At 53.8% G+C, this 14,460-nt stretch overlaps 2 protein-coding genes across 5 annotated transcripts; one reads left to right on the forward strand and one right to left on the reverse strand.

Moving 5' to 3' along the window:
* Positions 1-101: 101 nt before the first annotated feature.
* LY6G6F (lymphocyte antigen 6 family member G6F) lies at positions 102-9,766 on the forward strand. 4 transcript variants are annotated; one of them, XM_031033693.2, is made up of 6 exons: positions 112-278; positions 1,117-1,446; positions 1,529-1,792; positions 2,782-2,937; positions 7,912-8,064; positions 9,498-9,766. In XM_031033693.2, exons 1-6 carry the CDS (start codon positions 221-223, stop codon positions 9,719-9,721), a joined length of 1,185 nt encoding a protein of 394 aa, XP_030889553.2. In that variant the 5' UTR covers positions 112-220; the 3' UTR covers positions 9,722-9,766. The 4 variants fall into 4 exon arrangements, with proteins under 4 accessions (XP_081684015.1, XP_030889553.2, XP_081684013.1 ...); XM_081827887.1 differs by lacking the exons at positions 7,912-8,064; positions 9,498-9,766 and adding exons at positions 3,033-3,179; positions 3,315-3,476 and having other exon boundaries at positions 118-278; XM_031033692.2 differs by lacking the exons at positions 7,912-8,064; positions 9,498-9,766 and adding exons at positions 3,113-3,179; positions 3,315-3,476 and having other exon boundaries at positions 120-278.
* A 460-nt stretch (positions 9,767-10,226) lies between these two features.
* Positions 10,227-14,186, reverse strand: LY6G6C (lymphocyte antigen 6 family member G6C). The gene is made up of 3 exons (XM_006738457.3): positions 13,315-14,186; positions 11,675-11,785; positions 10,227-11,272 (listed from the first exon to the last, which is right to left on the reverse strand). The coding sequence occupies exons 1-3, from the start codon at positions 13,364-13,366 to the stop codon at positions 11,058-11,060; spliced, it is 378 nt and encodes a 125-aa protein (XP_006738520.1). The 5' UTR covers positions 13,367-14,186; the 3' UTR covers positions 10,227-11,057.
* Positions 14,187-14,460: the final 274 nt, after the last annotated feature.

The following is a 14,460-nucleotide window of genomic DNA, read 5'->3' on the forward strand; positions in this document are numbered from 1 at the left end:
ATCTTCAGAACACCCTGGACGGGGTCTTTTCCCCCTTGGGACTGAAAGGGGGTGGTCACTTTTTCCCCAGTAGACATGAAGCTAGGCTTTATCTCCCCAGCATTCCCATCCCCTCAGAGGCCCATGTCACTACAGACCAGGGAGCGTGGGACTATATCTGGGTTTTGTTTCCTCCGTGAGGCACCAGGTCCTGGGCAAGAAAACTTGGCAGGCTCTCTCCATGGCCGTCTTACTCCTCCTCCTTCTGTTTCTACGTGGACCCCACCAGGCTGCTGCAGGTAAGGAACAGGAGGTGGGGGATTCTTTGGCTATTTGAAAGGTTGTAAGGAACTACTGTTGTTTCTCCTTAGAGGCCTGGGGAAGGTATATGACTCAGGAAGATAGTTTACTCCAACTGACTTCCCCCTGCCTCTAACTCAGGGGAAGATCCAGAGACAATGAGGGTCCAGGTTATGTACAGTTTCTTTCTTTTTTTAATGTTTAATTTTTTTGAAGATTTTATTTTTATTTATTTATTTATTTATTTATTTATTTATTTATTTATTTATTTATCAGAGAGCGAGCAAGAGAGTGAGAGCACACAAGCAGGGGGAGTGGGAGAGGAAGAAGCAGGCTTCCCGCTGAGCAGGGAGCCCGACGTGGGGCTCGATCCCAGGACCCTGGGATCATGACCTGAGCCGAAGGCAGACGCTTAACCAACTGAGCCACCCAGGAGTCCCTAATGTTTAACTTTTTAATTTTGGGGGCTTTGGTTTTGTTTTGTTTTGTAGAGTCTTTTTTTGCGGGGGGGTTATGTACAGTTTCCCTTAGAAAATAAGGATAGATGAGAAAATACGTCCAGAGAAGGGGAAAGGAGAGGAAGAGAAAGGGCCTTTGCCAACTATTCTAGCCTTTTTTCTCTTGCCTTCAGATTCCCTCACCCACTGGAGGAGAGGGGAGGAGAGGCCCTACCCTCTCCTCCCCTCCTCACTTTTTTGTAGCTGTCACTTGAGAAACGTACTCATAGGCAGACCCATGCGGGGAGACCCCAGAAGGGCAGAAGCTGGGGGTTGGAGGTCAAGTGGGAGCTGTCGATCTGATGCAGGTCTCTAGTCTCATACATCCTTCTCCCCACAGACAACATCCAGACCATCTATGTAGCCTTGGGGGAGGCGATGGAGCTGCCGTGCCCCTCACCACCCGCCCTGAGTGGAGACGAGCTCCTGTCCTGGTTCCGCAGCCCTGCAGCAGGCTCCTCCACTGCCCTGGTGGCCCAAGTGCAAGTAGCCAGGCCAGCCCCAGACCCCGGGAGGCCCACAAGGGTATCCAGGCTGAAACTGCTGGGGAACTACTCGTTGTGGCTGGAAGGGTCCAAGGAGGGAGACGCCGGTCGATACTGGTGTGCTGTGCTGGGTCAGCAACACCAGTACCAGAACTGGAGGGTATATGATGTCTCCGTGCTCCGAGGTGAGTGAAGGCACATAGATCAGGGGCCACTGGGGGGCCAGGAAGTCCAGCAGAGAACTAAGAGGTCCCTCTCTCCCCACAGGATCCCAGCTATCCGCGAGGGCTGCAGATGGACCCCCCTGCTCTGTCCTCTTATGCTCTGTGGCCCCTGCCAGACGCCTAGACTCTGTGACCTGGCTAGAGGGAAAGGGTCCTGTGAGGGGTCATGTACAGTCATTTTGGGGCAATGGGGCTGCCCTGCTCTTGGTGTGTCCTGGGGAGGGGCTCTCTGAGTCCGGGGAACATAGACCAAGAATCATCCGCTGCCTCATGCCTCACAACAAAGGGGTCAGCTTTAGCCTGGCAGGTAAACTGAGGGAGGATATGGGAGAGGATATTGCTTCTGGCACAGTCTGCACCTGCTGGTTAGGGGAGGAAGATGGGACTTTGCAATTGGCCAGATTCTGGTGGGGGATGATTTCTGGTGGAGCAGACCATCACCTGTAGGAAGAGGGCTTTTTTTCTTATTGACTAACTCCCTAACAGAGAAGGGGGTTGTTTAAGCCAGCTCTCTGGTGGGATAGACCACTGGCCTATTGACCACTGGAAGGCTTCTGGTGGAATACACCATTACTTAGAAATGGGGTAATCTATGACTTTTGTGGAATATCTCATAGCAGAGAGGAAGAAAAGAAGAATTTTTGATGGGGGAATTGTCTTTTGAAAAAAAGATATATGCGCTGATGTTCTAATGGCCTACTGAGAGTGGAACTAGAAGGGGAAAATATATATAATTGTTTTATAATTAGAAGTCCGTTATACACAGAAAGAATGCTATTGAATGTAGAATAACTCATTTACAAGGCAGGAGGGAGGAGCAAATGGCCATTACTTTGGTAAGCAAAGGCCAATTAATGGGCAGTGACTGGGTCTTATTTCCCTCTACATCCTCAGCACCTAATATGGTGCCTGGCATTTGGTGGGCACTCGGGGAATGCTTATGGAGTGAATGAGTGAAAGAAAGAATGAATTGGAAGGCACTACTTGTTCCTGAAAGTTTGGATTACTATTAAGGATATGAGGAAAGACTGCAGTTACGGCTGATGGTCTGCTCTGGAGTTAGCTGTCCATCTGTGGGTGGGGGGTGTCGCTATTCGATACCAACAGGGGCTGACGGGGTCAGCATGAGAGGCTTGAAAATGGGCAAAGTGGGTTGGTGGAAATTGGGGGCAAAGCTTATGAAGTCTTTTGGTGGGAAGAGCCCACTAGACTACGAGGGGAAGCCTCTCTTTGGGGCACAGGAACAAACCCCTCACCACCTCCCTCCTTACCCCTGTTGTCTTGCCCTTACTGTAGCCTCCATGGATGTCTCCCCTGCCCTTTGTGCCCCTTCCACGGGCTGGGATGTGTCCTGGATCCTGATGCTGTTGCTCACAGTGGGTCAGGGGTTCACCATCCTGGCCCTCAGCATCATGCTCTGCAGACAGAGGGTCCAGGGGGCTCAGTGCAGAGGTGAGTCCCTCCCTCCCAGAGGGAAAGAAGAGAACATGTGGGTGTGAGGCAGAGGGTTGGGCTCACGTCTTGCCTCTATACCCTATCTTCTCTAGGGGAGGAGGGTAGTAAGGAATATAGCTCTGAGTTATCTGGTGATTTCTCTGCTGCACCCCATGTGGCTCCTTCTTCCCAGATGCCTCGATTCCTCAGTTCAAACCTGAAATCCAGGTCTATGAGAACATCCATTTGGCCTGTCTCAGGTGAGGAACACTAGGGGATGCAGGCTTAAATCCCAGAGGAGACTGGGGTTGGGGTGGGTATGGGGGTCCCCGTTCCTGAGGAGGTAGAGAATGGAAGTATCCTTAATCTGTCTTTCTGCTTCACAAAACCCACAGCCCACCTGCCCCCAAGATCAGATGATCTCCATGACATCTGCTGGAAGTGTGACCTGCTGTCTCTCTGGCCATCTGGCACCTGAAGGCTTCGCCTGAAAACCGTGGCAAGGGGGGAAGGGATGAGAGTGCTACTTTACAGTCCAGTTGGTCTCCAGCAGTCAAGCTCTGTGTGTGTGTGTGTGTGTGTGTGTGTTGGGGGGTGGCGCTGAAGGAAAGCAGAGCATTATTCTGTGATGTCACCTGTGAGAAGGTGTGGTGTCCTGTTTCATAACAACCAGTGAAGGGGTGGCCCTGAGCCCCCAGTACCATGGGATTGAGGGGAGCCCAGGGTGGCTGGCGGGGGTGAGGAGGGGTGGGCATGGGCAGAGACGAGATAGAAGAATCCAGAGATTTGAGCAATTGTGGAGAGTCAGCCTTGGGGAAACCACAGGACAAATGGAGGGGACTAAAGAAGAGGGAAGGGAAAGGACTCACATTAGAGGAAAGAGATGGGCAGAGAGGGAAAACAACAGAAGCAACCAAGTAGGAGGACTGAATGACAGAGAATAGGAAGAAGACTCAGCTTGCCTCTAAATTAAACCAGGCCACGCCCCACCCCGTCCCTCATCCCTGCTCAGTCTCATTCGCACAGAGGAGTGGAGGGAGAACACGCACCTTTAATCAGACCTCAGACTTCCTCACGTGGACGGGGAGGGCAGAGTCAGGATGGGGTGGCTGTGCTCAGCCCCTGCCCCGAGCCACCCTCCTTATCCTAGCACTTCATGCGGCATCTGGCATCCGGAGCTGCGAGAGGCTTATCAACATCCTGACATCCCGGGAGCCCCAGGAGTCACATGCTATCTCCTTGGGTAGAGGGAGTGTGCACAGGGGCGGGTGGGTGGATTCCCGGTGGGGTGTGTGCTGGGCTGTCTGTGAACCATGGAGAAGCCTGGGCTGGTCAAGCAGGGGAGGCTACTGATGCTCTTAACTGGTCCTTCCCCGGTCTCAGGCAGAAAGGAGCTGGACTCCCCACTACACCCTCACAAGCAGCTCCACCAGACACCCTTTTGTGTGTCTGCTCAAGCTTGGAGAGTGACTTCTCGGAAGAGTCACCGAAAGTCTTTATGCTATAGTAGCTTAAGCTAAGAAGCTATCAGCAAGAAGGAGGACTCAAATGACACAGATGGAGAATGAGGTGAAAGTTACAGTTCGGGTTCCAGCAGCCAGCCCAACCCACCAAGCAGCTCTAGTTTGCTTTTAGAGAGAGAGAGACAGACAGGAGGAGAGAGAGAGAGAGAGTACACACACACACACACACACACACAGCAGTGTCCTAGACTCCCAGATAGCACTTTTATTCAATTTACTCTTCACAGTTCCCCCAAGAACCTCCTTCCTGAGTTCCTGACCTGCTAAATTAATCTTTCCTAGCAAGACTGTCCTCCTCACCTTACCTGGTGCCCCTTCAATCCCCTTGCCTGGGACCCCCAGCTCCATCAAACCACCTGCCTTGCCCCAAACCGGGAGCTGAGATAGGACATCAGCGGTGGGCATTTAGAAAAGAAAAAAGACCTAGAACAGGTGTTCTTTATGAGGTGGGGCTCTGGGCAGGTGCCTATAGGGGCTAGAGCAGTGCCCGAAGGAACCAGGGGTCTGGGAAGGTGTGAGGCCGGGAATCCAAGGTCTCTACAGAATCAGGTTCTTGGGCATATCTCAGATGCGGGTGTCTGGAAGGCGGTGATGATGGGGGCAGAGCCCTGGGTGGAAGGCTGCAGACCAGCTTGAAGCCAGCGGAGGAGGGGGCCTCCCCAGGTGAAGCTGGCCCCGAGGAGGAGGAGCAGGGCAGTGAGGAGGGGGCTGGGGAGCAGCCGCAGCGTGGTAGCTGTGTTGCACAGGTCCTGCTCACAGCAGTGGTGCCGCAGAGTGTAGGAGCGCGACCAGTAGGTGGCACGGCCCTGCAGAGGGCACTGGGCCCGTGGGAGGCAGCCTTTCCGCTCGATGATCTCATTCTGCTCTGTGGGACAAAGAGAATGCTGAGGCCGGGGCAGGAAGGAGGCAAGGGCTGTGGGGCAGCAGGAAAAGCAGCACGGGTGGATGGAGATTGGCCTGGAGAAGGGCCACTGGGCCCGAGTCCTACCTGAGGTGCCAGTGCTGATGTCACAAGCTTCGTCGTCCTGACACTCGGTGGCAACAGGGTAGCAGGGTTTGGCGAAGCCGCAGGTGTAACAGCGGAGCCGACCCCGGGCAGGGGGCGGGGGCGGGGGCGTGGTGAGACCTGCGGTGGGGCGGGGAGGGCTCAGCAGAGGTCGGGAGAGGCAGAGAGGCCCCTGGGAGGCTGGAGCCCAGATCCCGGACAGGGATTCATGCAGAGAGGTGGGGAGAGGTAGGTGGGGAAAGGGAAGGAGAAGGGCAGACAGAAGTAGAAAAGAGACACAGGGAATGGAGGGGAGACACCTCAGGAAAAGAAAAAGACACAGATGCAAGAGGGATCCAGAGGTTCTGAGAAAGGCACAGACATGACAGAAGCCAAGAGAGTCAGAGAGGAAGGCAGAGTGACACCCAAAGCCAGACCGGGAAGGCGGGGTGTCAGTGAAGAATTTAAGCAGATGGTGCCCCAGACAGAGAGCAAATAAGAATTGACACTGACCGCGGGATCTCTGCAAAGAAGCAAGAGGTGAGATAAGGAACAGGGGAGACAGAGGACAGAGGCATGTCAAGATGCTGCAAGGAAGAGAGAGTTATTCTCAAATGCCTTGGAAAAGAAACTTCTGGTTCCCCCTTCTCCTAGCCTGAGGCCATTCCCGGGAGCTCTTCTTTCTAAAGCCCATGCAACACTCTGCTCAGCATCTTCCCCGTTTCTCCCCACCGGCACCCCTTTACCCAGTGCCCCACAGATGAACAGGATGCACAGGAAGATGCTGAAGGTGCCCATGGCTGGACCCAGGGTTCAGGAGTCTGGGAGAATGTGATCTGCACCCCAAGATCCTGAGAGCTGGAGCATCTGAGCGAGACAGGGAGGGACCAGTAAACAAACACACCTAGGGAGTGAATCTGGGAGGTGGAACCAGGACCAGATTCACCAGTCTGACGCAGTAAGGGCCCTGGGCCCGCGGCTCCTGCGCCCCACACCTCTCACATCCTCCCCGCCCCCTACTTGAGTCTGGCTTGAGCCTTCAGGGTCTTCTCTGTTCTGTGTGTGTTGCTCTCAGCTGCGTCTGCCGCTTCAGAGTTCTGTCTGTCACCTTCCCCCTCACTCCTCCCCACCTCCCCTTGTCTCAAGCTGTTCTCGGCTCTGTCAGCTCAGCTCCCTGGCTTTGTTTGCTCCATCTTTCCCCTCTCCGTGCATTTGAGTCTCTCAAGGTCACCCTCCTAGAAGGCCTGGCCCAGAATTGTTCCAACGTGGTGTTTGAATGTGGAATCAACAATACCCTCTCCCACCCGCCCCTCCACACAAAGCTCAGCTGCGTAAGTGGGACCCCACCCAGCTTCACATCCCTTTGATCCCCCCAAGCCTCAACATTTGTACCCCATAATTATCTCTCCTAGCATTACTACTGCGGAGGAAGGAATTAATCATGGGTGGGGCCGGAGGGACAGATGTGTTTCCACTAGGGGGGCAGTTCAGAAAGACTAGGAAGGAATGCAGGGAAAAGATTTAGGAGATGGTGGTAGATTCTGGAAAACTGAGGTTTAAGACATTGAGGAGGAGAGTCTGATCTGAGGAATCAGAGCAGGGATGTATCGGGAGTAAGATAGAGGAGGGAGGAGGGCAGAGGAGAGATAGCCTTTTTTTTTTTTTTTTTAAATCTCAGGACCTCTATATACTCTTAAAAATTACTGAAGACCCCAAAGAGCTTTTCTTTGTGTGAGTTTATATTGGTATTTACTATAGTATTTACTATATTCAAAATGAAAACAGAGCATTTTAAATAGGTTTATTCAAAAATAAAAATAATAAACCTATCACCTGTTAACAAAATACAGTTTTGTGAAAAGTAACTTCTTTCCCAACAACACAGAAAAGGAGTGTCGCTCTACACTTTGGGGAATTAGATAAAAGTCAGGCTGAATAGAAGATGGCCGGGTTATCACATCTGCTTCTGCACTCAGACTGTTGGGATGTGTTGTTTTGGTTGAAGTGTGCTGAGAAAAGCCAACCTCATGTAGGTATGTAGTTGGAAAAGGAAGACCATTGACGACCCTCTCAAAGGGTCTATAGGGCCAGGAGTTCTGGGCCCACAGCTTGAGAACCGCTGCTGAGGATGGAGGAATCCAGGGACTCTGGAGCATGCCAGGAGCTCTTTCTCCCGGGGGTGGGGGGGCCCTCCCTGTCCCCACTGGGGCCCCAGTGCCTGCTGGTGGAGATTCTTTCCTCCCTTTTTATTGCCCTATAAAGCCCAAGGCAAGGGGGATATAAGGCTGGCGGATCAGGGCCCGGGAGGGGGGGCGGGAGAGAGGTGATACTGACTCAGGCAGACACAATGAACTCCTTACTTGTTGGGGTCCTGCTCGGCACCCTGCTGGGGTCTGCCTTGGGTAAGGAGGCAGCCAAGGCCTGTCCCCCTCTGCCAACTGGCTCCCGGTCAGCCCAGGTCAAGTGCCTCTTCTCTCCTGCCAGGAAACCACATGCGATGCTTCTGCTTCGAGTGCAAAGGAGGCCCCAGCAGCTCCTGCAAAGAAACGGTGGCCACCTGCGGGGAGGGGGAGTGCTGCGGCTTCTTGGAGCTCAAACCCCAGCCGGGCCGAGGGCAGAACAAGCTGTGTGGAAACCGTGAGTTCTCAGTTTCTCCCTCTTCCCCCAGCCCTCCCCTGCCTCCAGGCTCAGTCTGGCTCTGGGCAGATGATGCCATGGCAGAGTAGAGCGGTCTGTAGCCCCTTCTGACTCTGGCACTGAGCCCCCCAGCAGCCCACTGTCCATGGACTCCCACCTCCTCCTCTTCACTCTCCAGAGTCTCAGAGGCCCATTCACTCGTAAGTGGTTGAAAAAGTTCTGTCCCTTGAAGGTAGGGACCAAAATATTAAACCAAGCTTGTAGACATTAGCTAAGGACCAGGGTGTGTGTTTGTGTGTGTGTGATTTTGAAATAATTTTTGATTGACAGAAAAGGTGCAAAAATAGTAGAATTCCTGTATATCCTTCACCTCCCTTCCTCTAATGTTAACATCTAATATAACCATAGTACAGGGGCGCCTGGGTGGCTCAGTCGGTTAAGCGTCTGCCTTGGGCTCAGGTCATGATCCCAGGGTCCTGGGATTGAGCCCCACATTGGACTCCCTGCTCAGCGGGGAGCCTGCTTCTCCCTCTCCCACTCCCCCTGCTTGTGTTCCTTCTCTCACTGTCTCGCTCTCTCTCTGTCAAATAAACAAATAAAATCTTTTTTTCCCCACCCCGCCCTCGCCCCCTGACAGCTTGCAAGTGAGAGTTTTTTGAGGGCAAAATTGGGCTAGGGGTCTTCTGAGACGGTGGACACTGTTGATTGGAGGCCCACGCAAGGTCATGCCCACACAGGCTCTCTGGTGCCACTTCGTCTGGTCCCCCAGAGGTCTTTTCCATCTCAAGAGACTTGGAATCTAAAAAATATCTTTATTCTTTATGTTAGACATTTCATTAGGCACATCCAATGATTATGTCTTTAGGATAGTGCTGATTAACTACTTGTCCCACAGGTTCCATTCCTATCCCTGGAGCCTAAGCTTGTGTGTTCCTCAGTCAGTCCGGCTGTGCCTGCGGGTGACAGGACTCGTAGTGTTCATTTTCCACCTGAACTGACAAGAGGGATGTTGGCTTCAGTCCAGGACCCAAACGAGGACCCGGCATTGCATTTAGCGCTCGCGTCTTCTTAGTCTCCAGTCAGCGACAGTTCTGCGTCTTTGTCTTCCACGATCTTGACACTTTTCAAGAGTCCCCATAACTTATTTTAGAGACACCCCTCAATTTACATTTATCTACTATTTTCTCATAATTAGACTGTAGTCATGGATTTTTGGCCAGAACAGCACAGTGAAGGGAGGTCGGTCCTTTTCAGTGCCATTGAATCAGAGGGCTCACAATGTCAATGTTAATTTTGGTCACTTGGTTTCGTGGAGGTGTTTTTTGGAGGCGGCAGAGAATCCCTTTGGGCTCCTTGAAGTCACCTCCGCTCTGCCCTAGAAGGCAAGTCCTCAAGCCAAGAGTCCAACACCCCAGTCTTGTTCTCTCTCTCAGCCTCGGTGACCTTGATTCATCACTATCCACCCTGCGTGGCGGCCCATCATTGCAATCAAGTGGAAACAGAGTTGGTGGGAGATGTGACTTACACAACCCACAGGGACTGCTGCGTCGGAGACCTGTGTAACAGCGCTGTGGCAAGCACCGTGGCCCCGCCATGCATCTTGGCTGCAGCAGCCACCGCCCTGGCCTGGCTCTTGCCAGCACTGTGGAGAGGCTAGTAGGCTCGGGGGGAAGGAAGGGGAGCAAGGGAGCAAGGGAACAAAGGAGATCTGAGGTGAGAAGACAAACACCCCTCTGTGAGCCATTAAAATCTCTCCACCACTCTAGAGCTGACTGGAAAATGCCATCTATCCTTCGTTGATGGGAGAATTGCACGAGTATTATGGGGGCATCCGTGTTCTAGTTACCAAGCGTCAGCAGACTTAGTTACTCCTTAACCAATGAAACCCCAAAGGACAATGGAGAATGTGCCCTAAGTGACTCCTGGATCCTATTGCTAGGGAGAATCCTCCTTAGCCGTGAAGCCACTGAGGGGAGTGGGCTCTGGGCTGAGTGGGGGGGTCACAGGAATCAAGGACCCGGTTGGGTTTGTTCCCCTTTCTCCCATTTGCAGCTTGGTTCCCAATGTGACTCTATAGGATTGAGAAAGGAAATGGAAGCCCCATGATGGGAGGGTTGCTTGGTGCCTTGCTTAGTAACCTGGCTAAGTGAGGCCCTTGACTCTAACCTGAGGGACTGGGGCCTGCTAAGAGGGTCCTGGGTCCCATGCCCATGCAGCTCTCCTACCCTTTTGGGGGAGTCTTCAAGCCAGGCTGCACCTCCTTCTTGGCAGTACATCAGAGGTGTGGCCTAAATTTGGGATAAGGGTTGTTGCTCCAAACACTGGGACCTGTGTGCCAACCCCAGACACAGGAAGGAAGGATGGAGGCCTGAAAAACCCGTTTCTCCATTTGCCCCAGCCCAGCCTCCCAGGGAAACTCCCTGGAGGATTCTTGGGGAAGGGCAGGAGCTGAGAGTGTTATTTCCTGAGAGGGGGCCTCTGACAACAGGTATTTTGACAGTAAACACACAGTTTATCAGACACAGACATTTATTACTCAAAATGCAAAGATGTGAGCATGGGGATGAGGTATGTATGGGGGCCAGGGTTTGGGGAATCAGCCCCATACAGTGAGGTCATCAGGTCCTTCCTGGGAGCCTTCACAGGGGACAGGACAGAAGCCCCATCTCAGGCCCAGATCCCCATCCCTCCCGAGTCGGGCACGGTAGAGTGCAGGATGCGAAGCGCAGGGCTCTTCTGGGGACCAGTGGAGGGTCTGGGATGGTCTAGAGGGGTATGGGAAGGGACTCGGGAAAAGCCGAGTGGAGGATGTAAGGTGGAAGGATGGGTGGGGAGACCACTGTCTAATTAAAAAAATGTGAAGAGCCTGGAGAAAAGCTTTTCTGAGTGAAGGGAGTTAAGGAGAGACCAGTGTAAGGAGCCGAGGGACAAGGAGACACAGGGCCAAACGCAGCCTAAGGCAGGTGGGAGGAGGGGCAGCGACGGAGTGAGTCTCAGTGCAGCAGCCAGAGGCCAAGGCCAGCCACAGAGGCGAGGAGCACAGGGGTCAGCGCTGGGGTGGGCCGAGGGGCTGGGCTATTGCAGTTGTCCTTGCTGCAGCAGGTGGTGTTATAGGTCAGGCCCAGCTTGTGGTTGGTTTGGTTGAAGGCCTCCCGACAAGGCTCTCCCGGTGTGCCACATCGAAGGTTGGAGAAAACCCACATCTTACCTGAGGGTAGGAGTGGGCCGTGGGGTCAGCCCGGTTGGGTGCCTTCGTGCCTGTGTCCACCTCCCCTCCCCACGCACTCGCCCAGGCTTCCTTCCCGACTCTGCCCTGGCCCTCCCCTCCTTATCTCTTCTCAGTAAGTCTGACTGTCCTCCTGCACTTCCGTCCCCCGCCCCCTCACCCCAGCCTTGGTCCTGGGACTTGTGGCTGGGAGGCCTTGGACTTGTTACTGTCTACAGTCCATGTAAAGTCATAGAATGGTGCCTGGCACATAATACTCCTTGGCCAAATATCGTCATTGCTGGGGCTGTCTGTCCCATCTCAGTCTGAGCCACAGTTGGGCCTCGGCCCCCGCCATAGAGTCTCCCACTGGCCCCCTCTCCTCACTAAAGAGGGGGATATTACCGAGGTACACATTTGTTGTCAGGCACTGTTGTCCTGGTTCCAGGCGGCAGGACTGCCGGTCCACACAGCCCAGCACAGGGACTTTGTAGCAGGAGTGACAGCGAATGTCAGCTGGGAAGACACAAGTCAGGCTGAGGTGATGGGGTGTCTGACTCACCTGGGGACCAGCCGAGCTGTGGGGTAGGGTGGAGAAGAGCCCATCAAGTAGGTGTTCTGACCTGTTTGGTTTGGTGGTGACAGAGCAGGTGAGTGAAGCAGAAGAGGGGAAGTGGGTGGGGGTGGAGTTGTTGCTCTGTGAATGCCTCACCCTAAATATCGTCCTGCACCCCACCCCATTCGGGGATGAGTCAAGAGGGGCAGAGCTACCAACAAAAACATGGGACTAGGGATAGATGGAATGTGAGAATACCGTAGGCAAGGAATGGAGGAGGTGGGGGAAAATATGAAGGAATTCAGGAGACTTCACAGATGGAGACTTGAAATTGGAAGAAATACTACAAATAAAAATCATGGTTGTTGGGGCGCCTGGGTGGCTCAGTCAGTTAAGCGTCTGCCTTCGGCTCAGGTCATGATCTCAGGGTCCCGGGATCGAGCCCCACGGTGGGGGGCTCCCTGGGAGCCCGCTTCTCCCTTCCCCTCTACAGCTCCCCCTGCTTGTGCTTGGTTTGCTCTCTCTCAAATAAATAAATAACATCTTAAAAATCTTTATAAATAAAATAAAAATCATCGTTGAAGCACTTGCGTCAATGGCTTGGGACTTGAGGCTGACAACAAAGCCACCTGTGGCCAACTTCAGCAATTTACTCTCACCACCTGGGACCACCATGAGTGTGGGAAGAGGAACCAGACCTGAGTGAGATCCTCTCACTCAGGCAGCTCTTGGACAGGAGAGAATAATATCTGAGAAGCAGATCGTCAGGTGCTGTCTGAGCACCTTACCAGAACGGAGAGGGTGGGTGCAGAGAGTGGCACCCTCCAAGCTCCCACCTCAGCTAATTCTAGGCTTGCAGGAGCAGAGTTTGGTGAAGGAGGGGTTCAGTCCAAGGGTAGAGGAGCCCAGTGACTGCACCTCTGTGATTTGTTTCACCCTGAGGGCGAGCCGCCCTGCATTCCCTCCATAGAAGGCTGGGATATCTCCCTGGCTCCCCAGGAGGTTCTAGGAGATTGCTGGGACCCTCAAGAAAGCTTGGTCCCTGCGGGTATCCTCCCCGGAGAACAGCAGGGGTGAACTAGTAAAGGCCACTGCTTGAATGACTGAGAACAGAATCTGAAGGAGTAGGTGGGGAGGGTGGGGTGCACAAGAAGCCCCGGGCTGGACGCCCAGGTTTCTGGGAGGACTCCGCTGAGTGCAGGTGGTGAGAGGAGAAACCAGTAAGCTGGGTTTGGTCATGGAATGGGGGACAGGGGACCTGGAGCCCTGGCAGGTTAGAAGAGTGGGTCTTGGAGGTGGGGAGAAGTGTGAAGGAGACATGGGTCCTTGAGGAATGGAGCAAGGACCCTGTCACAGGGAGGCCGGGTTCTGGAGGCACAGGAGAGCTGCGCCAGCTGGAGCTAGGGGTGCTTGGGATCCCAAGCAGTGGGCAATGGAGGGCAGTGGGTGGGATAAGGTGTAGAAGCCCCGGGGGCGCCCCTGTGCTCACCTGAGACCCAGCAGAGCAGAGCCGACAGGGTGACCAGCAGAAGGCCTTTCATGATGAGGGTCCAGAGGATGGTAGCAAGTGCAGCAGCTGATAGAGTAGATTTTCAGGGATCCAGCTCTGGGAGTCGAGTGGCCTTTTTGGAATTTATAATCCCAACGGTCCCTCCCTTCCCTGCCTCTGGTGGCCCCTCCCTCCCCATTTACACCCAGATGACCAGGGGTGGGGAGGGACTAAGCAGAGCTGGGTGAGGGAGTAGGGATGGGAGAGAGAGGTAGTGGAAGGTAGGTACACTCGTGGCCAACTCCATTTTGGTTCTTGGTTTCAGGCCAAGACACCCCTCCTTGTTCCCAGCTGACAGCCCTGCTGCCCAGTCCTCTGAAAAGACATCGCCAAGGCCCCTGTGATGTTACAGGGGCTGTGGTTCCTGGGAAATGGACAAGGGGGTGTGGCCTACACTCATTGCCCAATTTGGGTCCCTGGGGGGCACTGGTAGGGGAATGAGCAGAAACTGAGGACGGAAGGGGCCAGCTTCATCTGGATTCAGCCTTGACATGGTCTTCCCAACCCGCGCTCAGCCACAGGATGAAGGATGAAGGGTTTGTGATGTCACCAAGGGCTTCTGTGATGTCACAACAGCAGAGGCATAGGCTGGGGCTGCCTGCTGAGGTGATGTCTCAGGCCCTTAGATGGTTCTCGGAACCTGCCCTGGCTAAACTAGGGCTTGGCCTAGCCTGGCTTGCTCTAGTTCAGCGGGGGCCAATGAAGTCCAGGGTATGGGGCATGTGGCCTGCTCCAAAGTGTCTCCCAAATCAAAACCTGCCAGTTTGGGTGGTGTGCCATTGGCCAGGAGGGACAGCCTGGGCACAGAGAGGTGGAGTAGAAGCTAGAATAAGAATAGAAGTTGCAATAATACTAATAATGGTGAGCACCAAGTGCTCCTATGTGTCAGCCATTGTTCTAGGCGTTTTAGGTGTATAACTTTTTTATTTCTCAATACTCTAGAAGGTAGGTGCTTTTGTCCCTGTTTTACAGATGAACGAACAGGCCCAGAGAAGTTAAACGACTGGCCCACATCACTCAGCTAGTAGAGGGCCAAGGCAGGATTTGAACTCAGCCAGGATGGTCGGGGGGGGGGGGGGGGGGGGG

This window comes from Leptonychotes weddellii, chromosome 8 (genome assembly GCF_054177405.1).
Source record: "Leptonychotes weddellii isolate Sample4059 chromosome 8, ASM5417740v2, whole genome shotgun sequence".
NCBI classification, from domain to species: Eukaryota; Metazoa; Chordata; class Mammalia; order Carnivora; family Phocidae; genus Leptonychotes; species Leptonychotes weddellii.